The 27699-nt window shown below is 63.7% G+C and overlaps 1 protein-coding gene across 1 annotated transcript; it reads right to left on the bottom strand.

Annotated features, from left to right (window-relative positions):
* Positions 1–4060: 4060 nt before the first annotated feature.
* Positions 4061–23586, bottom strand: GNA11 (G protein subunit alpha 11). Its single transcript, XM_070622507.1, has 7 exons — positions 23398–23586; positions 13402–13586; positions 11202–11356; positions 10562–10690; positions 7914–8043; positions 7684–7837; positions 4061–6333 (listed from the first exon to the last, which is right to left on the bottom strand). Exons 1-7 carry the CDS (start codon positions 23531–23533, stop codon positions 6143–6145), a joined length of 1080 nt encoding a protein of 359 aa, XP_070478608.1. The 5' UTR covers positions 23534–23586; the 3' UTR covers positions 4061–6142.
* Positions 23587–27699: the final 4113 nt, after the last annotated feature.

The raw sequence follows: 27699 nt of genomic DNA, 5'->3' as shown, positions 1-27699 counted from the left end.
TTCATTCTTAAAATTCACAGGGCGTTGTATTTGCTTTCTCTGGTCCCCGAGGCGGCCGTACCATTTCGCATCCCCGCCAGCAACGTATGAGAGTTCCAGTCGCCCTGCATCCTCGCCGGCACTTGGTATTGTCCGTATTTTTCGCTTTAGCCATTTTCAGATACACGCGGTGGTGTCTCACTGGGAATTTCACCTGCATCTCTGTGATCAGTGACGACGTTGAGTATCTTCTCACGTGTCACCCGTGTATCTACCTTGACGAGACGCCTGTTCAGATGTTTCCTTTACTAGATTGTTTTCTTGTTATTGCGTCTTGAGAATTGTTTATATATTCTGGACACGAGTCCTTTCTTGGGGAGTTGATTTGCAAACATTTCCCCCCAGTCTGTGGTTTGGCATGCCACCCTCTTCCCTGTGTCCTTTGTGGAGCAAAAGCTTGTAATTTGGGTGAGGTTCAATTTATCCATTTTTTTCCTATATGGATGGTGCTTTTTGGTGTCGTAGCTAAGAACGATTTGCCAAACCTGAAGCCACAAAGATGTTCTCTCATGTTTTCTTCGAGGAGTTATAGTGATTTACATTTGACGTTTAGATCTGTGATCCATTCTGAGTTCATTTTGTCTAGATTGAGGTTCCTTTTTTTAAAATTATTTTTTTGCATATGGATATCCTTTTGTCCCAGCGCCATTTGTTGAAAAGATGGTCCTTCCGCGTCGAATTGCCTTTCTACGTTGGCCAAAAGTCATTTCACCGTATTTGTGCGAGTCTATTCGGGTGACGATGTCTCTTCGATCCCCTATGTTCTTGCTAATATTCTGTCTCTTACTCTATCGGTTGCTGAGAGAGGAGTGTGGACGTTTTGAAGCGTAATTGTGGAATTGTCCCTTTCTCTGGGTTCTGTCACATTTTGCTCCATCTATTTCGTGCATATTTCAGATTTCTGGGTCCTCTCGGTGAATTGATTCTCTTATGAAATTTCCTCCATTTTTACACAAAAGGAAACTTTTGATGTTTTTTCTTTATAAATTTACAACAGCATTAGCATCCCTAAAAATCGTGTTTAATTTTTGCCCTTTTTGAACTTTATGGAAATGGAATTGCCCGACGGGAATCTGGTTTCTATCTGCCACTCAACAATACGTTTGTGTGATAAATCGTATTGGCACACGTGGTCGCTGTTTATCAATTCTCCTTGCCGAAGACGATTCCCCCGGGCGAACATCCCACCATCTATTCGTCCATTCTTGTTTCTTTCTTATCAGTATTTTCTGTTTATTTGTTTTACTTGAGATACAACGGACTTGTAACATCCTTCTAGCTTCAGGTGTACAGCGTAACGATTCGATATTTGTCTATATTGCGAAACGCTCAGCACCATAAGTGTCTAGTCAGCATCCATCACCACATATAGTTACAATTTCTTTTTTTTCTTGTGATGAGAACTTTTAAGATCAGCTCTCTTGGCAACTTTCAAGTGGACGACACGGCCTTGTTAAGTATTGTCAACCGCAGGCACCGTGCTGTGCTGTTCCTCGCTCCTCCTGTCACCGGCATTTGGTTCAATTTCAGTTCGGGGCCACCATGAACAGGGCGGCTCCGGCCACTTGGCGCGTCCCCTTTGGTGACTCGAGGTACGACTTTCTGAGGATAAACACCCAGCTGCGGAACTGCTGGGTTATCAGCCACTTCCCAGATATCAATGATCTTTTGCCAAAGGGCACCCACCAACCGACCCCCCCACGAGCCCGGGTGGGTTTTGATGGGGCTCAGTTTCTTCCACCCCAAACAGCCTCCTTTATTCAGAATCCACACCCCCCTCGCTGCCTCTTTGGTATTAAAAACGGCCTTTCCGTCTAAGGAGGAATAGGGTGTTCACACAGTTTCAAAGTATTTCCCGCTCCTCAGTGGCTGGGAGTGTTGGCCGCTGAGTGGACAGCCTGTCTCTCCCTGGACGCTGCCCTTGGCCACACCCAAGGTCACGCCCCCCCCCCCAGGGTGGGGGAAGACTGGGACACAAAGGTCCACCCCCCTCCCTTTTACTGACTGAGGAATCACTGATTTGGATCAGACAAAAAATTCTCCATCGAGCCACTGCCCTTCTGGGTGTGCGTCCGAGAGAAAGGACAGTAGGCGCTCGGACAGGCCGCACCGCGGAGGAGCCACAGGAGCGACGGGGACACCCGATGATGAGCGGACCTGCGGCGGGTGGGGGGCAGGCGACACCTGCCGGACGCGGGGGGCACGACGTCCAGGTGCGCCGGCTGCGGTGGCGGCGGCTCCCTCCCACCCACCGCCCTCCTCCGCCTCCGCCTGGGCCCCCAGCATCGCCTCCGGACCAGCGCCGGGCCCTCCTCCCTGGTCCCCGGCTCCCGCCCTCACCCCCAGCCTGTCCTCCCCGCGGCCGCCACCAGAGGGCGCCCGGAGCCCCTGAGTCGGGCCCGCCTCCTCCGCCCGCAGCCCTCCAGGCTCCCCCTCCCTCCGGGAGAAGCCAAGTCCTCCCCGCGACCCCTCAGGCCCCCCGCACGACCTGCCCGGTCCCCTCCCTGCCCTCCCTCCTCCCTCCTCCCTCTGTCCCCCTCCTCCGTCTGCTCCAGCCACACGGGTCTCCTCGCTGTTCCTCCCACACTCCAGGCCTGGGCCTGCCCCAGGGCCTTTGCACTGGCTGTGCCCTCTCCCTGGAAAGCTGTTCCCTGAGGTAACAGCACGGCCCCTTCTCTTCCAGTCTTCCTACTCACATGCCACCTCCTCAGAAAAGCCCTTCCTGAACAGCCCGTCTCAAGTGGCCTCTACTGCTCGCCGTCGCCCTTCCCTGCTGTTTCTCTTCATAGATTAAGTCGTGATGCTAAGTGCTATCTCCGCGGCTGTGTCCGCAGCAGCTAGGAGAGTGCCTGGCACACAGGGGGCCTTCAAGGCCTATCAGCTGACCGACGAGTACATCAAACAGGAGGCGGATGTGGAGAAGTTGGGACCTTGCGCACGGCTGGTGGGAACGTGCAGTGGGGCAGCCGCGGCGGAAAACAGGATGATGGTTCCTCAAAACAAATTAAACATCAAATCCCCGTGTGAGCCCGCAATCCCACTGCTAGGTGTGTCTGCCCCAAGAAATCGAAGGCAGGGGCTCAAAGGGCTATTCGCCCAGCCACGCGCAGAGCAGCTGGATTCACAGCCGCCAAAAGCTGGAAGCACCCGAGTATCCCTGGACGGGTGATGAACACTCACAGTGTGGTCCCTCCACACCCTGGAATATTACGCAGCCATGAAAAGGAAGGAGATCCTGACACCTGCTCCCACGTGGAGGGACCTGGAGGACGTGATGCTCAGTGACGTGAGCCAGACACAGAGGGTCACACTGTGTGGTCCACTCACAGGAGGTCCGCAGAGGAGCCACAGCCACAGAGACGGAAAGTGGATGGGGGGCCAGGGGCTGGGGGAGGGGTGGGGAGTCAGCGTTTCGTGGGGACAGAGCTTCCGTTTGGGGAGATGGAAAGTTCTGGAGACGGATGGAGGGGATGGTGGCACAACCGTGTGAATGTGTTTCATGCCGCTGAGCTGTGCGCTGAAAAATGGCGAAGATGGTAAACTTTATGTCTATTTTACCACAATTAGAAAAAAGTTGTTTAAGGAACACACGACTGAAGGAAGACGGCAGAGACCCCCTGGCTCACCCTCTTCAGTTTCTAGCCATGAAGGCGGGGGAGGGTGTGTCTCCCAGGGTATCGGCGACAGGGAGCATGTCCCTCATCTCAGGCCCCTGCCCCGTAACACAGAGGTGCCTCTCGCAGGGCGCTCCAGCCCCGCAGCACACACAGACGGACCTGAAGTCAGGGGCCAGGAGGAGCTCAGAGAGGGGATGCTGCAGGCACGGGCCCCTCAGGGCGGGGGGCGCACCCTGGGCAGGCGTGGCCGTGGCTCCCGTGAGCTGATCGCAGCCTGAAGGTGCGGGTTCCCAGCCAACCGCAGGGAGACCAGGGGACATCCGGGGACCTTCAGGGCCCCTCCGCTGCCCCCCACCCACCCCTGTCACCAGCAACAAGGAAATACGCCAGAAGGGGCCGCAGCGTTTAGGAACAAAATTTATTCCAATTTAAAACAATTCATTTCAGGAGAAAGATATGAAAAGTCGATTTCCATCGGGTGTCCCTGGATTAAGGGGTCAGGGCCCCACACGCTGCGCTGCGCCCGCAGTCCCCCCGGCCTGGTCGCGGGCGGCCCCGGCCCAGGAAGCTGGCATGGAGCGGATGGCGCCCCGCCCCCAGCACGCACAGTACATGCATTTCAAATGACAAAAGGTTTAAAAACAGCATTTTTATATAATATTCTTTTTTTAAATAGGTTAAGGGTTTAAATCGTCTGAAATCAGGACTGTGTAATATACAAGGCCGACTGGAGCACGTCCGCGCGGCGGGGGCGTTGGCACTGGGATGTCTCCCCGGCGGGGACCAGGGCGCCCGGGCGGCGGCTTTCCTTCTGCGGGGAGACAGGACCGGAGGGAGGTCGCCGCTCGGAGAAATCTCGATGGAGGTGAAGTTCACAGGGTGGAGAACGAGAAACCCACCCGCCTCACCCCCCGGGAGAGGGAGGGGCCGAGACCCCGGCCCGGCTGGCGTTGGCACGGAACCGGCCTCGGCGCCCGGGCGTGGGGGGCCCTGCTGTCCGCCCGGCGTTGGCCCTGCGATGCTTGGCACGCTGCCTACCTCGGGGAAGAGTTAATACTTGGGGGCCCCTCCCCATCCACGCCACCCCCCGGAGAGCCCATCCTGGTCCCTTCTTGTGATCGGGGCCCTGGAGAGGCGCGAGGACGCGGAGAGGCCGGCCCGTGAGGACCGGAGGGGCCCCGCCAGCAGCACCATCTGCCCCCCACTGCGGGCGCACCTGGGGGGGCGGCACAGAATGGCACGAGAAGGACCCTTTTGGCAGAGATGCCAAAGGGAAACGGGCTGAGAGACTGGGGGCCCCCGGCCCGGTCTGACCCCCAGGAACGCCGCAGCCCCCAACTCCTGCCCGCCGCCTGCCCCCAGGGCCACGAGCCCCCTTCCTGCTCGGGCGCAGCACCGGCGGCGCGCACGGCCACTCCCGGCGCCGCGGGGCCCAAGGCATCGCCGGCAGTTCCCCTCCCGGTCCGTTTGTGCAAAAAAACAAAACCCACACATACAAAACAAAAACACTGTAGTGCTCGGTCTCCACCAGGTGAAGAGCCACCCCGCGCCCCCAGGAAGCGGCCCCGCGGCTCTGGCTCAGTGCGTGGCCGGGGCGGGGGGCCAGGCCTGGAGACCCCCCGGGCCGAGGCGCCCCCGACGGCCGGGCGATGGAGGCCACGGCCCCGCCTCTAAGGGACAGACCTGAGAATATCCCGACACCGTCCCCGCCCCGCGATCGCTCTTCCCAAATGGGCTGCAAAACGGAACACGACGGAAGCCGCTTCCAAGCGAGGGGCCTCCCCGCGGCTCCCCGGGGTCGGGGCCCCGGCAGTGGGGTGGGGATGGGGCGGCCGCACGGGGTGCGACAGGGCCCGGGGCGTCTCCTCCACGGTGGAGCGTACGCAGGGCGTACTCATCATTTTTTTCCGCAAAAAAAAAAAAAAGAAAAGAAAAATAATGGTCAGGCACTTCCCAGGGTGGGCAGCGGGGGGCGCCAGCCACCCACCCCCCCACTTCTTGGAGTCCGGTGGGCAAAACACAGCGTCCGTCACGAGGATGCCAATAACTTAAAAAAAAGGGGGGGAAGTCGGAGTCCGTGCGCGCCCCTCCGCGGTGGAGGGGGCAGGAGTCCGGCGCCGGGGCTGCGGCCGCGCCAGGCCTGGGGTCGCCGGGGCTCGGCGCTCGCGGGTCTCATCTCCACTTGTCTCCGTTTTCCTTTTTTGATTCTTTTTCCTTTTTTTTTCTTTTTTTTTTAGAAAAAAGCGAGCCACAAGTCAAGGCCAGAAAAAGGCTGCCTTTGCGGCTGACAAAAGGTGAGAAGCTGCACGAATCGTGTAGAAACAAAGATGTACATCCCCTGATAACTGTGAAATAAAAACCATTTGTTAGAAATATGAAAAAAAACCCGTCTCCTCCGTGGGCAGAGCCGGGGCGGCGGGCGGCCCGGCGCGCGGCCGGAGGGGGGCCTGTCGCCGGCCCTCGGTCTCCCTCCGCGGCCGCCGGGGTCACACCAGGTTGTACTCCTTCAGGTTCAGCTGCAGGATGGTGTCCTTGACGGCGGCGAAGACGAAGCGGATGTTCTCCGTGTCGGTGGCGCACGTGAAGTGCGAGTAGATGATCTTGTCGCTGTCGGGGTTCAGGTCCACGAACATCTTCAGGATGAACTCGCGCGCGGCCTGCGCGTCCCGCTGCGGCCCTGGGGGGGCGGGGCGGTGAGCACAGCTCCCTGCCTGGGGACCCGGATCCGGGCCCCGGCCCCCGGCCCCGCGGGGACAGCTTCCCACCCGGCTCCGGGGCCGGCTGCCCGCGGTTTATGCCACGTGCTTCGGGGTCTGAGCCGGGGCCCCGCTGGGTGCAGCTTCCCGCACGTGCGCATGCGTGGGGGTCCGCCCCGGGGTCCACTCAGGGCATCGGCCCATCCCCACCCACCCGGCCCTCGGCCCCCAGCCCCGGCCCCCTGGGCCGCTGCTGCTGCCCACGTGGACGCTCCCACCTCCTCCACACTGGAGCGGACCCTCCTCCTCGGCCTCGCTTCCCCCCACCGCGCTCACGCCGCACCCCAAACACACCCACAACCAAACAGGGCCGGCGCCGCACCCATGCGCTCGGGTACCCCCGCCCACGCATCTGCACACATACACACCCCTGTGCACACACACCGCCATGCACACCTGCAGACACGTGCACACGTGCATGGCCGCACCACCCTCCCTCCCGCCCAGCCCACTCGCCCTGGGGTCTCAGCGCATCACCCCCTGCCACTCCCTACGGCTCAGCCCCACGGGGAAGCCACCCGCCACCCAGGAGGCTGCGAGAGCCGAGAGCCACACTCCTGACCCCCTGCCCCCTCAGAGCACCGGCCCCGGTCTACAGGAGCACCCCACCGGAGCCGTCCCCAGGCCCAGCCCTGCCACCCCCATCCCTCCTCCCCGCTCCTCTAAGGGCCTGGGGGTCTGCAGGGAGCTGTTCGCCTCCCGTGAGGAGTGCGGGCCATCCAGGGAGCAGTCAGGACACGGTCCTGGTGTGTTGTCCCTGCCCTCGTTTCCAGCGCCTCGCTCCTCCCCACAGGGCCACCGAGCCCACGGGGACTCCTGGCTCGGGCCATGGGCACGTGCGGACAGGCTGCCGAGTGGGGACTGGGAGTGTCCCGGCGTGGTGCTGAGCCCAGAGCCCCCTCGAGGACAGAACCCCCTGGGGACAGGCGGGCCTTTCTGCCCGTCAGAGGCCCGGGAGCAGCACCGAGCTGAGGCGAGAGGCGGCCCAGAGCCCCGGGGAGCTCCCTGGGGCACTGACGGTGCTGCCGGCCTCCAGAGGACCCCAAAAAACACCCTCCTTGCTGCCGTCCCTGATTCGCAGATGAGGATGCTGAGGCCCAGAGAGGGCAAGGGATGCGCTGGAGACACCCAGCACTCAGCCCTCCCCAACAGGCCCGGTAGGGTGTGGGGGCTCCAGAACCTTCTCCTGGTTCTGCGGGGGCCCCACAGGGAGCACGGGGCAGAGGGGTGAGGACGCCGCGGCCGCGCGCAGGCCCCCGCCCCGGGCTCACCGTCGAACTCGGGGAAGTAGTCGACGAGGTGGGAGTAGAGGATCTTATCCTCCAGCAGGTCCTTCTTGTTGAGGAAGAGGATGACGGACGAGTTCTGGAACCAGGGGTAGGTGATGATAGTCCGGAAGAGCGCCTTGCTCTCCTCCATGCGGTTCTGCGGAGGGAAGGCTGCGAGTGACGGCCCCTCCGCCGGGCCCCCGCGGGGACGCCGCCCTGCCCCAGGCCCTCACCTCGTTGTCCGACTCCACCAGGACCTGGTCGTACTCGCTGAGTGCCACGAGGAACATGATGGACGTCACGTTCTCGAAGCAGTGGATCCACTTCCTCCGCTCGGACCTCTGTCCTCCCACGTCCACCATCCTGCAGGGGCGGAAGCGCCGGGGATCAGTGCTGGGGCTGCCCACAACACGGCCTCCCCCCGACGAGCCATGGCCCCGGAGTGGCCAGCGCTGGCGGGAACGGCAGGGGTGCAGGGCCGCCCCTGGGGGCGCGACTGCTCTGAAAGGGCCCCGTCTACAGCACCGGGGGCGCAGCGCAGACCCCAGTGGGACCTGAGAGGGCCCACCCTCCCTCGCTGGGCAACAGGCAGCACCCGAGACCCCACAGCCGTCTCGGGCTCCCCCATGGCAACAGCTGGACAAACGGAGGGACAGGCACCACGGACGGGCCTCGGCCATCACGAGGGGACAGCTGTGGGGCACAAATGCTCGTCCCCTTCTTGGGCTGCGTGTACGGAATACCGACGACAGGCACAGACACAAGGGGGCCTTGAGTGTCACGGGCAGCTATGGGGGCTCTTCTTTCTACTTGTGAATTTCCTAAGTTTTCCACAATGAGGGGAGATGCTCTATTTTTAAAAGGAAAATGGAGATGGAAAGGTCAGGCCCGAACACCAGCCTGAGGAGGTGAGGTCCCCATGGCCACCCGTCCGCAGCTCGAGTGGAAGGCTGGGCTCGGATAGACATGGCGGGGGCGCCCAGGGGAGCACAGGCGGCCTGCATGCCGGCAGAGGCCCATCGCCCTGCAGGGCTCTCAGGGAGCGACCAGGAGGAGTGGGTGGACGGCAGGTGTGCCAGGGTGACTGTGAAGCCCCAGGAGGGTGGTGGCCAGCCGAGGGCCCCGTGCTTGGATGCCAGGCCCAGCCAGCAGCAGCAGCCAGTCTGGGGAACCCAGCGGGGCCGTGAGGTCGGAGGCCACAGCCTCTGGAGCGTGAGCCTCCCCAGGACGGGGCCAGAACGCAGGCCCCAGGGGCAGTCTCCACACCAGGTCCTGTTTGGGACCAGGCTCATGTCCTCACGCATCGGGGCGACCACGCCATCAGTCAGTGCCGGCCGGGCTCGCACTGGGGCCGGGCCACGAGCTCGGTGCCGGCGCCCCCAGCCTGCCTTCTGTGAACACACGACCGGAGGAAGGGGCGGCCGGAGGAGGGGCAATGCCGGCAGAGGAGTGGAGGCCATGTGTGGCTCAGGCACCCAGTGGGCGCGTTCAGTGGGGTTGCGGGGGTATAGGGAAAGGCCTCCGGGAGGAGGTGACGCCACTGCCTGAGCTCCAGGAGGGAGCAGGGACGGGCACTGGGGCAGAGGCAGGGCGAGACCGTGTGAGGGACCCCAGGACACCAGGACACAAGGGCACAGGCAGCCCCCACATGAAGCAGGGGCCCAGCAGGTCTCGGGCGAGGACACAAACCCTCGAAACAAACCCAAGACACTCCCCAGACCCCGGCAGGGCGGGCGCTTCAAGGCTCCAGGGCAGGAGACCGCGGCCAGCGGCACAGCTGCCCGCCTCCGTGGGAGGAGCCCCTGCCCGGGGAGGCCCCGTGACAAGTGCAGCAAGGGAGGCGTCACGGCCGGGAGACAGGCCCACCAGAGCCTGCGCCTCAGTGCACGGGGCCGAACGGTGTCCCCCAGATTCAGTGCCCCCGGAACAGGGAACGGCCAACATGGAAGCAGGGCAGGGCGGATGTAACTGGCTGGGATGAGCCCTGCTGGAGAGGGGGCCCTGGTCCAAGGACCGGGGTCTTTACGAGAATAAGGGACACGTGGACGCAGACACACAGGGAGGCCATGTGATGATGGAGGCAGAGATCGGGGTGACGCGTCCACAAACCAAGGGACACAAGGACTGCCAGGGACCCCAGAAGCCGGGAGACATGGGACAGACGCCCCCTCACAGTCTAGAAGGACCAGCCCTGCGACCCCCGATCTCAGACTCCGGCCTCCAGGACTGGGAGAGCACAAATGTCTGCGGGTGGAAACTGCCCGTCTGTGGTCATCTGTCGTGGCCGCCCCAGGAGACCACACTTGGCCTTGCCGCTAGCGGCTCTGGACAAGCTGCGGCCTCGCTGAGTGGCGGGGTGCGTGTCCTCGGGGACGGCACCGAGTCCACTCCGGCCGCACAACCTGCCAGGACTGGACCCTGAGGGAGAGCTTGTCCCTTTTACAACATGTTGAGAGGCACAGCGGCCCGGAAGCCCCGTCACCTGGCTCTGCATGGGTCCCTGGGGGCCTTCAGGTTCCCTCCGCCACGCCCTGCTCTGGCCGGGACTCTGGGCCACCCCCCATCCGCACACGCACCGGCACCCTCCCTGCTGCGGCCCCATTGCACAGGCCCCGCCCAAGCCTCCAGGCCCCTCCGGCCAGCCCCCGACCCCTCGAGGTCACGGCCACCCAGGCAGGGCTTCCGCTAACACTCAGTGACAGTCACTGTTTACAAGTCTTCTCTCCTCCTGGACCAGAAGCTCCCTGACAGCAAAGCCCGGGGGCCAAGGAGCCTTCCACTGCCCCACGACAGGGCCTCGGGGTCTGGGGGACCAACGGCCTCGCCAGCTCGCAGAGCCCCAGGCCGCCAGCCGCCCCCCGAGGAAGCCGCGCGCAGATACCTGAAGATGATGTTCTCCAGGTCGAAAGGGTACTCGATGATGCCCGTGGTTGGCACGCGCACCCGCAGCACGTCCTGCTGGGTGGGCAGGTAGCCCAGAGTGGCGATGCGGTCCACGTCCGTCAGGTAGCTGCAACACAGTGGGACGGGCGCGCTCAGGCCAGCTGCCCGGGCACATCCCGGCCACCGCCGGTCCAAGGCGCACGGCACCGTGCTCGCTGGCGGGGTCTGAGTCGGCCCAACACCCCCGGACAAGACAGGACGCTGGGGTCGCTGTGGGGCCCTGCCCACCCCCGACCGGGGAGGAAGGACCCGGTCAGCGGCTGGGTCTCTGGGGACACAAAGGACGCCAAGCAGGGAAGGCTGGGCCGTCAGAGGCCGGTCTGAGGGACCCCAAGCAGGCGCTGCGGGGCCAGGGCCAGGGCTGGGGCTTCCAGGGATGGCCCCTCGGCTGGAACTGCTGCAGATTCACAGAAAGGCCGCAGGCACCAGAGAAGATTCCAGAACATGGCCCGCGCCCCCAGCGTGGTGTCTCCGTTCCTCTAGCACATGTGCCACGCCTGCGCCCACGTTCTCTCTCAGTCCCCCACCCTGGGTCCCTGGATGTCCCTCGCGCCCGCTCCCGCCGGGCCCCTACTCACTACTTGGCGGAGTCGGAGAGCTGGTACTCGCGCCTGCGGTCGTAGCACTCCTGGATGCCGGGGTCAGCCCACAGCGTCTTGATGGCGCTGACGTACCGGTGCTCGAAGGTTGTCACCTTCTCCACGTCCACTTCCCGGATCAGGAGCGCGTTGGCCTGCGAGGTGGGAGGGCAGAGGCTCACCGGGGGCCCGGCCACACGGAGGCCCCGGGACACGGCCGCGCACCCAGCCCCCGGCGGCCGGAGTCGGGCCCATCGGCTCCAGCTTCCCGGGAACACGTGTCAGAAAGAAGCGAGGGCGCCAGCAGCCACTGTCCCTCAGGGGGAGGAGCCAGGCAGCTCCTGGGAGCGGCCCGCCCGGCCCCCGCGTCCCCAGGGTGGGGGGCTGCCCTGGCGGCTCTGGCAGGTGGGAGCAGGCAGGGGCTGGGAACGAGCACACAGACACCTGAGTGAGCTCTCTCTCTCTACAAAACCACCAGGCGAAGACCCCGGGAGGAGATCCCAGCCTCCCAACAGGACAGGGAGCCGACAGCACCGCCGGCAGCTCCCGTCACAGTGAGGACACCGAGTCACAGGGAGCTGCTGTGACAAACGAGGCTTGCTCCTTTGGTCTCTGCCCCCGTTTCCTGGCACACAGCTCCTTGAACCCTTGTCATCTCTGAAGTGACAGTGTCATTTGTGTGGGAATGAGATGACTGGGGGCTGGGGGCCAGGGGACCACCCATGGGCGGGGAGGGGCTGGAGCGGGACTCAATGGCCAGTGGCCCACGGCTTAATCAGCCCCAGAGGGCCAGACAGCCCCAGAAAGCTGACTAACCGCGGCTTCATGCAGATCGGGGACGAGCGACCTGGCTCTGTGGAGGGCCAGAGAGGCCACACTCTCAGCCACTGCAGCAAAAGCCACCAAGGACAATATGCAAATGGCAGGGTGCAGCCGCGCATCACTAACGCCAGAGTTAGGAAAGCGGCCGCGGTGTGCGCCCGTTCTGGATGCTGATGGAGATCTGTGTCCCACCGTGAGCCTCTGGGGGGGCCTCGGCTGAAGAGATGGGACCAACCAGACCCCAGGGGCCCCACACACAGGGCCCCACAGCCAGGCCAGTGGGGCCCCCCCCAGTGCCTGGCCCTGTGGGTGCCCTGATCCCTGTGAAGTGGGGGAAAGGGAAGCAAGGCGCCAATCGGAGCCACATCAGAAACCTGGCAGATTGACCTTCCTAAGCCTCAAAGCAAATGACTCATGTAAGTCATATTTGAACAAAAATGGACTCCACGCCACATGTCAGCCGGACGCAACGTCTGGTGTGTGAGGGGCCACTGAGGACAGAGCCACAAGAGCAAAGCAGGGAGGCCAGGGGCGCTGGCTGGGCGAGCAGGGGGCGGCTCCCCCAGAGGGCGCACTGCCGCCACCACGGGGCACAGCTCCACTCCCCATACACGCCCAGGAGCTGAGAACAGGCGTGCAAACACCCACACACCAATGTCACCGAGGCACGATTCACAAGAGCCAAAAAGTGGACACGACCAGATGTCTGCTGGCAGTCAACAGACACAGCATGTCCACCCACACACTGGAATATTACGCAGCCATGAAGAGGAGCGAGGCCCTGACACAGCTGCACGTGGACAGACCTGCACACACAACGCTCAAGGAGAGAAGCAGACACAGAAGGACACACGGCGTGTGATCCCATGGACGGGAAACGTCCAGAACAGGCAGATCCACAGACAGAGAGCGGGCTCGTGGGGGCCAGGGGCTGGGGAGGGGGTGGGGGTGACTGCTGGTGGGGACGGGGCTTCCTCTTAGGGTGACGGAATGTCGACTCTGTGAATGCACTAAAAACCAGGGAATTCGGCCCTCTAATCGAATTGTATGATGTGAGAATTTTATCTGAATAAAGCTGTTACTATAGAACACAGGAGAGAAGTACCCCTGCCATGAGGGGTCACCCAGAGGGTCAGACATAGTGTGGCCCTCCGAGGGGGCCAAAACCAGTAGGTGAGCTCGCACTGCCCAGCCCGGGGGCGGCTCCAGGGCCCGGCACCCCCGTCTGCCACATGGGCTGCTGACAGCTGCGTGGCAGGGAGTCTGGGGTCAAGCGGACACGCCCGGCACGGGGGCCAGTGGCCTCCAGAGGCAGTGCGTGGCGGGGCCGGAGGCCGTCAGGGGCGGGGCCGGAGGCGGGGCCGCGCGCGCGCCTCACCTTGTTGTGCTCGTGCTTGTACAGGATCCTCAGCGTCTCCATGGCGCGGATCATGGCCTGCATGGCGGTGAAGATGTTCTGGTACACCAGCTTCGTGAAGCCCCGCTTGTCCTCCTCCGAGTAGCCGGCCCCGTGGATGATGCGCATCTGCTTGATGAACGTGCTCTTGCCGCTCTCGCCGGTGCCTGCGGACGCACGCGGGGCGGGCAGGTGAGCGTGGCGCCAGGACCCGCCCTCCGCGCCCCTGGCTCAGCCGCCCTCGGAGGGGGCGTGGGGCGCACCCGTCCAGCGGGCAGCCGCCCTGCAAAGTGTGTCCCCGCCTTCAACCTCCTCCTCCTCCAGCACACCGCGTCCTGCACGAGAGGAAACTGAGGCCCAGAGAAAGGAAGCGCGGCGTCTGCGCCCCCACTGCCTGCCGGTCACAGCGACTGGAGCTGCCACGTCTGGAGGTGACAGGGCTGCAGAGGAGGACGCAGAGGCCGAAAGGCTGAGACCCTCCCCAGGTGGGAGTGCCACCACCCTCAGAGTCGCGCCTCCAGTCCCTCTCTGTGGCCTTCGCTCCATGCTTTCCCGCGCCCCCGGGACAAGCGAGCCTGACCTGAGCGCCTCTCCCCTGACCCGGGCCGCTCCTCCATCGCGAGAGCCGCCCGAGCACTGTCCTCCGGGGCAGGGGCTTGGCAGCCGCATCGAAGGCCACGCGGTTCGAGGGCCAGATCGAGTCCCAGGGCACCATATCGTCACCCCACGATCCCCAAAGGCTCCTTCCTCGTTAGCCCCGAACCTGGAACCCTGCCCCACATCAGCCACCCACCGCTGAGCCCCTGGCTGCACCCAGCGTGACCACGGCACCCGGACGACCCCGAGCCCCACGTCCCAGGTCCCCCCAGAGGCCCCCCGGCTCGCCACTCCCGCGCATCCACTCTCTCCCCTCCGCCCCAGTGGGCACGATCACATCACTGACCCCTGCTGGGCCCCGCTCTCCCTCCGTGAGTGAGGGGACACCACCTCCCGAGGCCCTTCCAGGCGGGCACGCTGACCCTGAGGGGGGCATGGTGGTCGGCTGCCTCGCAGGATCGAGGGGCCCAGAGCGTCGGGCTGGAAACCGTGAGACAAGGGGCCACACGGCCGGCTGTGTCCTCATCCCAGCTCGCGATGAGCCGCAGTCTCAACGCCTCCCGTGCGACTCGGGGTCCTGGGGACCCCAATCCCGCACCAGCACCGACGCTGCTGGGGCCCCTCCTGTTCAGCCTCTCCCCGCCCACCCTCCCCCCTGCCACCCCCGGTCAAGGACCACTGCCTCCCGCCATGAGCAGCAAACCCGTCTCCCACCCCCATCCGCCCTGCGCACGGGCCGGCAGCCGCAGCCGTCTCCAACACGTCCACGCACCTGCCTCGTCCCAGAGGCACAGCCCGACTCCTCTCGAGCCCGCCTGCCCCGGGGACCCGTCCTAACCAGCAGAACATGGCGAACGATACGCATCACTTCCGGGACGAGGTGACACATGGCAGGCGCTTCCTCCTGGCGCTCTGGACCCCTGACCACAGGAGGCAGCGCTGTGCTGTGGGGAGGCCCACGCAGCGAGGACCCGAGGCCTCCACCAACAGCCACACAGGGGAACCAGCTCCGAAGTGGCTCCTCCAGCCCCAGTCGAGCCTTCAGATGAGGCAGCCCTGGACAACAGCCTGACCTCAACCCCACGAGAGACCCCCAGCTGGGACCCCCAGGTTCCTCACCCTCGGAAATTGAGAGATAATTGTGTGGTTTCAAGCTACCGAGTTCTGGAGCGACTTCACCACACAGCAAGGGACAACTTCTGAACTCTAAGAACACACTGCCTGAGACCCCCACTCAATGCCCCCGCGGGGGCCACTCGCTCACAGACTGAACCCAGTGGCCCCTTCTGGGGACTCCGGACCCCCACATGTGCCCCATCCCGCTGCTCAGGCCCATCCTCACCACCCTGAGTCGGCCCAGCCTCTGCCCACCACGCATGTGCCCGAGCTGCACCCACATCCTCGGTGCTGTCCTCACACAGCCACCTGTGAAACGGCCTGCCGCCATGTGCAACTCAGCTGCCCCCACAGTGTCCACCTGCCCAGCGGGGTCTCTGGGCTGGAGGCCCATCGGGAACCGGCTGCTCACCCAGCCCCAGTGTTGCGGCCCCAGTGCATCCTGCCCGCCCTGGCACGAACCACCAACAGATGTGGTCTCACAGGCTCCACCAGCTGCCCGCCAGGAGAAAAACAGGCCCCAAACAGCAAGGGCGCTCGAGCCCCCTGGTCAGGCCTCGCCCTGGCCACGCAGACCCCACTCGCTCCCAACCACGCAGAGCACAGGGCACGGCCGCCTAGGCTCTGAGCTCCGCCAACACCGGCCTGAGCGAAGCAACGCGACACGAGACACCTGCACACGACCCGGGACAGGTTCACATGTAACTGCCAGACCGTGGCATCAGCCCGAATGGCCTCCCCTGGCAGATGGCTGCCATCTGTGCCTTCTGTACCACAATCGCCACTCAGCAATGACAAGCTGCCGCATGTGGACACACAGCAGCCCGATGGCCTCCGGGAATGAGAGGAAAAAGCCGCCCCGGGGCTTGGACAGCGCAAGGCTCCGTTCAGGGAATGTTTCTGAGCTGACGAGGCTGCAGGGTGAGAGGACATAGGGGCTGCTGCGGGCTGGTGGGTCGTGGGTCCCCAAGGTGCTGGCGACATTCACACAGAGGGCGGCGGTGGGTCTGCGCCCACACAGGTGGGGACGCTGAGGGACAAGCGCACGAGACACCTCCCCATGAGGAAGCCGGGCGGCTCCAGTTCCGCGCTGCAGGCGGACCCCAAGTCCACGTCCGAGGCCCCTGACCCCCTCCACCGTCGCTTCCCAGAAACGCCCCTGAGGACAGGAGCCACCCCATCGGCCCCATATGACTGGCCCCCCGCGGAAACCACAGTCACAGCCCCCCCAGCGCCCCACTGGTTCTGCTCCAGAGGCCGCTGCCCAGTCACCGTTGTGAGGCCTGCGGTCCCCTGTCCCCTCTCGAGGGGTTCTGCCTGCGGCCTGCGCCCCAGCCCCCGCCCAGGCCCAGCTCCAGAAGGCGCTGCGCACGCTTTCTCAGAATGAACTTAGTCCCATCCACCAAGCCGGCTCTGTCCGCGTCCCCCACACGTCCCCCGTGCTGGGGCCGGGCTTGACTGGTCATTTCTCCAGGAACAGGAGCACCTGGGGTCCAGCCCAGGGGTCGGAGGTCGCACTCCAGCACGGGGCGGGGACAGCGGGGACAGGGCCGGCCTGGGAGCCTGCAGGACACCCTCTGGGCACACTCCCAGTCCAACCTCGGTGAGGACCTGGGGAAGAGGCGGCACGCGGAGGGAAGGCGCATGCAGGGGAGGAGGCAGCACCGGCCCCCCTCCAGCCAAGACCCAGGCCAGCAGAAGGGGGGATGGGGGAGCGGGTCTGCGGACACCCTCTCAGTGTCGGGGAGAGGAGGGCAGGGCAGGAAGTTGGCCACGACCTGGCGACGAGAACGCGACTGTTGGAGTCCACAGTGGGGCCCGTGGCTGCCGCCTGGCTGTCCACAACCACGGGAACCCCCAGAAGGCGGGGAGGCCCAGGTGACGGCCCTGCCCAGACCTAGAGTCCTGGCAATGCAGCCCGAACCCAGGACGGACCTCGAGCTGTGTCAATGGCCTGAGATCAAAGACAGGGCACCGACCTCTTGCAGGTGATGGAAAAAATGCCAAACCCGCGTGCAGCCGAGAACCACGATGACAAACTTCCAGCCCCACTCATTCATTCATTCCTTCCTTCCTTCCTTCACTGAGGTCACACAGCAGGTAACTGTCGGATCTCAACAGACTCGGGTCTCCTGGCCTCACAACCACAGGTCCCCCAACCCCTCCCCCCGCCCCCAGGGCATCTGTCTCTCCTTGTTCTGCTACGACCATCACTCAGGGCCGTGAGAAAAGGCAGGTGCCCTGGGGGAAGTGCTCCTCAGCCAGCCGAGGGCCCAGCGACAGAAAGGCACCAGCGGGCGCCGACAGCACAGGAAGGAGGTGAGAGCTTGCTGCCCCGAGGCGACGGGAAGCCACGGGCGGTGATGGCATGGACCTCTGGACTCGTCACGTCGTCTTATCTCCACTCCAGGCCAAAGTGGGCTGGGGCCGGCACAGGGTTGCTGTCCCCTGCCCGGGCCCCCCAGTGCCGACACCCACCGCCCCTCGGCCGGGCCCCACGCCTGCTGCGACTGTGAGGTTTTGGCGGGCGTCCCTCACCCACCACGTGCCTTCTGAGCCCACTGTGTCCCTATGTACTGGGCCGTGCTGCAGCCCTTCCTGACGCCCCCAAGGGTCAGGGGCCTGGTGTGAGCCCCCCATCCTGCCCAACCCCGCCGTCCAGCTCAGCTGCAGGTGCGTTGGCAGGGCCGGGGCCTGGGGCCTGGGCACAGACCGCACCCGCTGCCCAGCTCACGGACATCTCCACGGGGCCTCAGAACCCAGACCTGCTTCCCAAACTCCCGCCCCCCGGGCCTCCATGCGGGTCTGACCTGTCACCTCTCATCCCCTCCAGCTCTACGCCCCGACTGAGGTCCCAGAGCACACCGACAGGACGGTTGCCACAGCAGTGTCCACCAGGCCCAGCCGGGGCCGCTCCTCTGACGGTGCTCAAGGTGCGCCCACCACGCACAGCACCCTCCAGGTGCTGGGGGTCAGAGCGGGCAACGAGACGGCTGAAGCTCGGAGACCCTGCTGTGGGGCAGGGAGACCCCGCCCAGCGGCAGAGGGACCCGCTGACCCGTGTGGACAGCGTGTTGGAATAAAAGGAACAAGAGAGGTGGCATTCCCCAGCTTCACAACCATCACCTCGTTAACCCTCAGACTAGTCCTAAAAAAATCAGCACGAGTCTCCCATTTCACAGAAGAGAAAACAGAGGCTCGGGAGTCACGTGGGGCCAGAAACCCCAATCCAGCACCTTCTGGCACTTTCTAGCTCGTCCTGGCTAGCTCCCTCCTAAGGCTGTTCCACAGCTTTTAAATAGGAACATGCGCAAAGCTTCCAGTAGGAACAAAACACAAAACACAAAACAGCTTCTCCTACTTGCTGAGGGCCTACTGTGTGCAAAGACTGCCTACTGTGTGCCTAGTGCATGGCTGGCATCCTCACCTTCAGTCCTACAACAAAGCCATAGGTAGGGGCATCGTTCCCCCCAGACAGACGAGGAAGACGAGGCTGGAAAACATGGCCTGATCACCAGGGTCCCACCACTGCGCTGGCCACCCGGGGCCATCCCAGCCCGACAGGAGGCCTGAGGAGGGACCCAGCTGGGAGCTGTGCCCTGGAGCCCCCATCTGCAGACACATGGGAGCCGAAGGCCACAGGCCAGGGGCACGGGGCCCGCCTGAGCAGGGGGCCTCACGTCCAAGCGCACTGTGAGGACACCAAGTCACTCCCGTTCCCCGGGGGAAGCAAATTCAGCAAGCAAATCAGAGTCACTCAGCAAACCTCTCTGAGGCCTGCCCAGCGCTGTGCCCCCGGCCGTGGGGTGCGAGGACCCCAAGGTGGGGGGCGGTGGAGGGACCGGCAGGGAGGCACAGGGAGCCCACAGGCCCTGCCCCAGGAGCTGGCAACACCGTGAGCAGCTGCACTGAGTGCCCACCGGCCAGCCCGAGCCGGGAGCCGGTGCTGGGAGCAGCTCGCGCTCCTCCAGGACAGACATGGGCGCTCCCACAGCCCGCGGAGACGCCCCACTCTGTCGCCACTCGGGGACCCCAGGCGAGCAGGCCGCCAAGCCTGACCCTCCTCTGTGAATGGCCACAGCTCCCAGCGGGAAAGGAGGGCCCCACGGGGGACCCAAGACAGGCCGGCTCCTCCTGACTGCGGTCCACTCTGCCCACTCGCTCGGCTGGAGCCCCAGACCAGACCCGCCCCGCCCGGCTCCGACTCTGCACCCAGCGCCACCTGGGACGGAGCAGGGACCGTGGCTGGCACCCCTCCTGCCCGCGCTCTTGTCCGTGCTCCATCCCGGACCCCGCCCGCCGCGCCAGCCCCCGCCAGGAGCAGCGAGGCCACAGACATGCTCACGGGGCTGCCCGGGGATGGCTGCGCCACAAAAATCAGAAAGTGAAACCTTCTGTGGTTAGAAATCAGAGTAAAGCACTTCCTCCGGCCCGGCCGCAGCGGCCAGGACAGCTCGGCACCGCGCGGGGACGGCCCGCCTGAGTGCACCACCGCTGTGGTCGCGGCCCGAGTGTAGGGCCAGCCCGAGCCCGCGACACCCGCGAGGCCCCTGCCACACCAACTGCCCCTCACCAGGAGTCCTTGCAGGGGCCCAGCCCTACAGCCCCAGCAAGGGGACAGGGTGATCCCGGTTGGGGCAGGGACCCGAGGGAAGGCAGATCTTCATGCGTCCAGGGACAGCACCCCAGGGAGCAGACCCTCAGAGCAAGAAAGCAACGCACGGGAGAAACGTCCCGGGGGCCTCGGAACTGTGGCAGCCCCAGGGTCATCAGGGTGGACGAGGCCACCCAAGGGCACTCCCCACTCTCCCAGTGGCCGGGAGGCTCGCCCTTCCCGCCGGCTGCCACACCCCACTCGGGTTCCGGCCGTGTCCCTGCCCCTCGGGGCCGTGCAGCAGGATAGGAAGCCCGGACAACCGGCCGCCCTGCTTTATTTAGAAACCCCAGGCCGCGGGCCTCCAGGAACGCGCTTCCCATGGAAGGCGTCACTCTCCCTGCCGAGGGACAGACAAGCGCCTCCTCGGTGGTTCCTGCCAAGAAACCGAAACCTGACGGCAAAGGAGACGATGGAGGCAGAAGGCAGCCGGGGCCCTGGCCCCAGTGGCTCCCCACGGGCTGCAGCCCCGGCCCCAGGTTCTCTTCAGTAAAACGGGGGAGCGAGGGGCCGACCCCGTGGCCGAGTGGTTAAGTTCGCGCGCTGCGCTGCAGGCGGCCCAGTGTTTCGTTGGTTCGAATCCTGGGCGCGGACATGGCACTGCTCATCAGACCACGCTGAGGCAGCGTCCCACATGCCACAACTAGAAGGACCCACAACGAAGGATATACAACTATGTACCGGGGGACTTTGGGGAGAAAAAGGAAAAATAAAATCTTAAAAAAAAAAAAAACGGGTAGCGACACTGGTCCCCAGGTCCACGGGCCCCAGGCTGGCGGCAGCGTGTGCACTGCGGACAGGGCTGCCCCCTCCTACTTCCCACCAGACGACACGTTAACGAGGCCGCAGCCCAGACCACAGAACCCATAAAGGTGCGTGTGCCACATGCACGCGTGCACACACTGCGCCCTGAGTGTGCACACACACGCACACATGCGGCCCGACAAAGCCATTGCTTCTCGAGCATTCACAAATGTCTGACATGACTATCCACGCTGATTACATACCAGCTCTGCCACACACGTCTGCGCTGTGCTACCACGAGGCAGGGGCCTCAGACAGGGGCGATCCCGCCCCCAGGGGACACGAGTGACACGTGGGGACATCAGTGGTGGTCACAGTGGGGGTGCTCCTGGCATGGAGTGGGTGGGGCTGGGGATGCGGCTCCACACCCTGCAGCGCCAGGGCGGCCCCTGGACCTCGGCCCGGCATTTACAGCTTGTCCTCCTAGTGTCATAAACCTTCACTTTGGACCCGTGAGCTCCTGAGACAGGAGCAGGAATCCCTGAGCAGGCTAGCGGGGGAGGGTTGGGTGCCGTCTGGGGTCACACGGGGAGGAGGGGGACACAGACACAGGTGCTCCAGCAGCCGACTCTAGGGGGGCATAGGTCACTGGCCGTGGGATGTGGGCCAGGCCTGCCAGCCCAGGGAGAGCAGAGACCGAGGCTGCAGGAGCTCGGGCTGCTGACCTGCATCCTTGAACCCCACCACCATCTACAGCCTGGGGGCGCTCCGGAGGCAGCGGGGAGGCTGGAGGCTCACGCAGCCCTGGGCAAGGCCGGCTGGTGATACTGTGAAGATGCCAGTCATGTCCAAAGTGCGCTCCAACATAAAGTCCACGCGCGCAGCCAAGGCCGGCCAGCGCCACACTGTCACCAGAGTGCCACCCGGAGAAGCCCACTGCCGGCTCCCTCCAGGCTCTGAGGTTACTCCCTGCCTGTCTGTCTGGGAAAGACGGCCAATTGCATAGCTTTTAGGTAAATCAGAACATATGTACAAAAACCCAGAGAAGATATTTCATCAAGGCGAGTACCCGGTGGGTCCCTGTGGGAGGGAGAAGCAGTGCGTTCCTGCCAAGACCTGCCACCCCACAAAGGGCCCCCAACGCCGCTCATCCATCAAACTCAGTGCCTCTAAACCCTCCCCTGTTCTGCGGGTACCCCCTCCGTGACAGCCCTTCCCATGGGGCCCCGGGCCCACCGAGGCTACTCTGAGCGCGAGCGAGCATCCCGCCCTTCCCCAGCAGGCCTGCCCATCCCTGCAGCCCAGGCCCCGCAGAGCTCAGCGGAAGGGCAGGCTGGGTTTCTGTTCTGTAAACGACCTTGCTGCCTTTGACAGCAAAGCTAAGGCCTTCAACAGCCCTTATTTGGGGTGACAACACTGTGCCCACGGCTGGGCCGCCGGGCTCCCTGCAACAGGTGTGCCTTGGGGCAACGGAGACCACGGCATCTTCTCCAGGAGAGGAAGGAGAGGACGCAGGAGAGGGAACGGGGATGTTCAGAACACCCTCGAGGCCCCTGCAGGGTCTGCCCGGCCAGGCCTCTGGCTAAAACCGAAACCTGAGATGAGAGGGAAGGCCATCCTCCCCCAAGGGGTGGACCCCACTGGGGAGGGCAGCGGGGGCAGGGAGCAGGGGAGCGGGGCTGGAGGGCACAGGGCTCCACCTGGTGGGAGGAGAGATGGGATGCTGGGAGGTGAGGGGCGCCGTGTGGATGGCAGCCCAGAGGGCTGGTCCTGAACTGCTGCAGGGGGCAGCAAGGCGGGACACTCAGTGGAGTAGGGACAGGGGCCAGCCCTGTGTGCGGAGGGGGTCGTCACATGAGGAGGGGCGGAGGACAGAGCCTCCAGGCTTCTGCGGACCTGACCTCGACAGGAGAAGCAGGGGCTGACCCCTAGGGGTCCAGAGACTCCACCTGGACAGCAGAGACAAGGGATGGCCCCTAGGGATCCAGGGACTGCACCTGGACAGCAAAGGCAAGGGATGGCCCCTAGGGGTCCAAGGACTCCACCTGGACAGCAAAGACATGGACTGACCCTGAAGGAACCTGGGACCTGATGTGGACAGGACACTCAGGAGCTGACCCTGCAGAGACTGAAGGGGCTCTGGAGGTGGAGAGCATGGGCAGGGTCAGGCCCCACCTGGCTGGCACAGGCACCTGACCCTGTGGCCCCGAGCTGGACAACACAGGTGGGCGCTGACCCCATAGAAACTGAGGCCTTGCTATGGACAGCACATGTAGGGGCTGACCTGAGGCCCCAGGGCCCACTGTAGACAATTCAGACTCAGGGTGGGGGCAGCACGGGCAGAGGTCTGTCCAGCATGGGTGGAGACGGACCCCCATGTCCAACATGGGCAGGAATCGGGGCCCCCGTGTCCAACACAGGCAGGGACTGGTGTCCAGCCTGGGGAGGGATCAGTGTCCAGCATGGGCATGGGATCGGGGTCCGGCCTAGCCAGAGATCAGCCCCCATGTCCAGCCCAGGAGGGGGATCAGGGTCCAGCCTGGGCGGGGACCGGCCTCCGTGTCCAGCCAGGGCGGGGACTGGGGTCCAGCCAGAGCGAGGATCGGCCCCCACGACCAGCACGGGCGGGGGTTGGGGTCCAGCCCGGGCGGGGATCGGGATCCAGCCAGAGCGAGGATCGGCCCCCACGTCCAGCACAGGCGGGGGTTGGGGTCCAGCAGGGCAGGACTCGGTCCCCATGTCCAGCACGGGTGGGGATCCGGGTCCAGCTAGAGCGAGGATCGTGGTCCAGCCCGAGCGGGGATCGGCCCCCGTGTCCAGCCCGGGCGGGGATCGGCCCCGGTGCGCCCGCAGGCCCGGCCACTCACCAAGCAGCAGCAGCTTGAGCTCGCGCCGGGCGTCGCGCTTGTCCCGCCGCAGCTGCTTCTCGATCTCGGCGTTGATGCGCTTGGACTCCTTCACCTCGTCGCTCAGGCAACACGCCATCATGGACTCCAGAGTCATCGTCCCGGCCCCGGCCGCCCGGCCGCCCCCGCCGCCCCCGCCGCCCCCCGCCCGCCCTGCCCGCTGCCGCCGGCCGCGCCCGCCTGGCCTCGGCGCTCGGCCCCCGGCCGGCCGGTCCGCTCGGCCGCCTGCGAGCGCCGGTCCTCCTCGGCCGCGCTCTCTCGCCCGGCCGCCCTCCGCCCGCGCAGCCGCCGCCGCCGCCGCCGCCGCCAACCGCAGCCGCCGACCGAGCGACAGCGCCGCACAACCTAACCCGCGCGCGGACGGCGCCGACGGGCGGGCGGCGCGGCCAATGGGAGGGGGCGGCGGCCCGCGCGCCGCCGCGGGGGCGGGACTAGCGGCGGGCGGGGCGGGGCGGGGCGGGGCGAGCCGGGCGCGCCCGCGGGTTAGGTTGCGCCGACGTGGGCTGGGGGACGCGCGGCCGGGAGCCGGGCGGGGCCGCCCGGGATTGTGGGAATGTGGCGGACTCCGCCGGCCGGCTCGGAGGCGCTCGGCTCCGCTCGGCCGCGCTCGGCCCCGCTCGGCCCCGGAGCGGGAGGCGCGCGCCCGGCCGAGGCGGTCGCGGGGCCGGGAGACCCCCGCCCTGCGCGAGACCCAGGGGGGACCGGCCCTCGCGGTCTCCCGGGCCGTCCTGGCACTGCCTGCCCGGAAATGAGCCTTCCGCTCTACCATTCTTGGGACGAGCATTAATGGAAGGCCTGCTGCATACCAGGCCCGGGGCCAGGACTGATGCAGCGCCTGCTCTAGGCCACGTATGGAGCAAGGATTAATGCAGTGCCTGCTGCATACCAGGCATGCACCAGCCTTTAATGCAGTACTTACCACCTAACAGGCAGGGACTAAGCATTCATGCAGCGTCTGCTGTGTACCAGACAGGGCTAAAGCACTAATGCAGTGCCTGCTGTATACTAGGCATGGACCACGCATTGATGCACTGCCTGCTGTTTACTAGGCATGGGCCAAGCATTAATGCAGTGTCTGCTGCTGTATAGTAGGCATGGACCACGCTTTGATGCACTGCCTGCTGTATACCAGGCAGGAAATATACCTTTGTAGGATGCCTACTGTAAACCGGGCATGCACCAGGCATGAGGTAGCACCTGCTGTATTCCAGGCAGAGAACAAGCATTAATGTAATGCCTGCTATATACCAGACAGGGCTAAAGTATTAATACAGTGCCTGCTGTATACTGGGCATGGCCCAAGAATTAATGTGATTCCTGCTATATATCAGACAGGGCACAAGCATTATGGAGTGCCTACTGTATACCAAGCATTGCCATGAGCCCTTTAAACCAACCTACTGCCTGGTGGGTTTTATCAGAACATGGCCATCCCCGTCCATTTCGCTGTGGAGCTCGGCCGCTTGCACGCTGCGAGGCCCGAGCTGAGTCATTGCAGACAGCCCTGAAACAGATACTCTCTGGCCTCTTCCAGAAAGACCTAGAACGAGTCCCAGACACACAGGAGGTGCTCAACTAATGCGTAGGAAATGATAGAAAAATAATGAAAGGGCCTGGAGTGTTCCTGGTCCTGGAAACCCGTTTCACGGACCCGGAAACCGTTTCTTGTTCTCCCCTCCTGGCACCTCTGCCAGCCCCGACCTAGCGGGACCCCCACTCCCCTCCCCACCCGGCCCTACCCAGGTCCCATCCCTGCACCTTGACATGCCACAGTCCCGTGTCCCCAGATAAGGGACGAGGGGGTCAAAGTCTGCCTTTATTAGTCGACGGGGAATGCAGGCAGATTCGCTCCTTGAACCTCTCGCCTTCGGGGTTTCTGTTCCTGCCCCAGCGGGACCCGCAGCCGAGGCTCCTGGGCCCCCCACAGACAGACAGACGCTCCACTGTGCAACGAACCCACAACCGGGGAAACTGAACAAAACCACTGTGGCTCGGGCTTGAACGTCCCCACCCCCGTCACCACCCACCGGATTTGCCCCACAGCCCCTTTCACGGCCGAAGTCATCCTCTTTATCTCTTTACTCATTTACCCAGAATACAAGGTGTCTTTGTCTGTCTCCATCACTGCAGCAGCTAGAACCGGGCCTGGTACACAGTCGGTGCTCAATAAAGTTTCAAGGAAAGGATGGATGAGTTGTTTTCTGTTGGAGTTGTTTGCTGTCCTTGTCGACCACCAGACTGTGGGCAGTGACCGTGCGTGTGTCGGTCACCACGGGGTCCCCCACGTCCAGCGTGGAGCCCCGGGCCTCTTCCCTCCTCTGGTGACACTCCCTCCCGTGTGCCAAGTGCCACGCTGCACAGTGAGGCGTGGAGTAGATCATTCACGTGTGTGAGCTCCACGCGTGTGGGAAATGTTGTCCACCTCGTTCTCTGTGGAGTCCCCACGCCCTAAAACAGAACCTGGCATTCCATGGGCGCTTGATAAATGTTTGTCAAGTCGATGAAGGAACCCAGCTCTCCCAGGTGCTTCTTCTCTTGCTCTGGAGAAAAAAGACTCCTTGTACTTTCTTCCGTTCTCTGCTCCTGTCCCTCGACGCCGTCACCTCCTCCTCAGGCAGGACGTGACCCTCGGCACATGATCTTTTTTCGGCTGCCTCCTCTGGTGTGGGCTGCAGGCGGGTGACTTCCCTTCCCCGGGCCTGATCCCCATCTGCAAAATGGGCACGATTTATATGCTAGTTTTTTATCCGAGAGCTGTTGTAAATCGCCAAGAAAAAGGTTCTTGGGAAGTATACCATAGAAGCCTAATGTTTGCTTAAACATTTAAATACGAGGGGATGGTGGTAGATGGCCTCGAGGACAGCCGCTGGGGAGCCCCGCTTCCTGATCTTGGTGGCCGTGTGTAATTCGCCCCCTGCCTGAGATGTGGGTTGAATTTCTCGATCTGTTTCTAACAAGGAGAAAATGATAGACGTGGCTTCCGAGATAGGGTTATAAGACGTCTGGGGCTCCCACCTTGGGCTCCCCCTCGCTCGCTCTTAGAGCCCGGTGGCTCCATAAAGACGCCCAGACTATCCCGCTGGAGGAGCCGTGTGGAGGAGAACTGAGGCCTCCCGCCACCAGCCACACAAGGGAGCCATCCTGGCAGCAGCTCCTAGGCCCCGGTCCAGCCTTCAGATGAGGCAGCCCTGGCTGACAGCTTGAGCGTGACCTCCTCAGAGACACCCCCCCACCCCCAGCCAAAACCACTCCTCGACGTCACCCCCAACTCCCTGAGCCTCAGAAACGCTGTGAGATCGCGAATGTTGATCGTTTCAAGGCACCGAGTTGGGGGGCGACTTGCTACGCAGAAATCGACAACACCTACAAGCCCCGAGGGAAGTGGGAGTAATGTCACCCTAGGGCTGTGCACGGCAGCTTTATTCGTAACGCCCCAAACTGGAAACAACCCATACGTCCAGCAGCAGGCGAGCGGAAGAGCAAACCATGATCCAGCCACATGTTGGAATATTACTCAGCCATGAAAAAGGAAAAGCACATGGCAGCATGCACGAACCTTAGATGCCTCATGCTGACGGAGAGGAGGGCGTCCTGTGTGATTCCATTTATATGACATTCCAGAAAATGCCACCTGTGGAAATAAGTCCATGGCGACTGAAATTAGCTTGCTGGTCACCTAGGGATGGAGGGTGGGGGCAGGGAGAGGAACAAGGAAACTTTCAATTGTGCCAGTGGTTGCTCGGGAGCAGACATGCGAGAAAACTCATCGAATTGTACCTTTTAAATCTGTGTAGTTCGTTGCGTGTCAATTATGCATTGATAAAGCTGGAAAAAAAACGTGCAAGGAGGTGGTACTGATAAAGTACACAGTAGGTGCTTCATAGATGCTTAAACGTTTCAAAGGATGCTGAGGCAGGGGCAGTGAGGCGGGGACTGCTGCTGAGGGCATGGCAATGAATAAGACCGGGGGAGAGTCAGTGGGCTCCTGCGTTCCCCAGGTATTTATCAAATGTCACCCGAGACACCCCCTCCTGGCCACAGCTCTACCCTGGGCGTCAGGAGCAGGAAGCAAGGGGAACAGCAGGGAACAGAATCAACAGGGGTGTCATCATCCTCATCCGTTCACTAAGTGCCTACTACGTGCCTGGAGCTGGATGGACGCCGGGAAGGCCCCCGGAGAGTAAGAAGGGAAACTGAGGCCCATGCAGAGATGGGGAACAGGCCCCAGGGCCCGGCTGGTTGCTGATCCCTGACTTTGGCCTC

This window comes from Equus przewalskii, chromosome 6 (genome assembly GCF_037783145.1).
Source record: "Equus przewalskii isolate Varuska chromosome 6, EquPr2, whole genome shotgun sequence".
NCBI lineage: Eukaryota > Metazoa > Chordata > Mammalia > Perissodactyla > Equidae > Equus > Equus przewalskii.
The sequence above is the reverse complement of the archived record's forward strand: the minus strand, read 5'-3'. Positions and strand labels throughout refer to the sequence as shown.

Coding starts and splice junctions, on each gene's coding strand:
- GNA11 (XM_070622507.1), bottom strand. CDS start 23,533: ATGACTCTGGAGTCCATGATGGCGTGTTGCCTGAGCGACGAGGTGAAG. Junction 11,357..13,401: donor ACAAGCACGAGCACAACAAG/GTGAGGCGCGCG, acceptor CCCACCTCGCAG/GCCAACGCGCTCCTGATCCG. Junction 6,334..7,683: donor CTACTTCCCCGAGTTCGACG/GTGAGCCCGGGG, acceptor CCGCCCCCCCAG/GGCCGCAGCGGGACGCGCAG.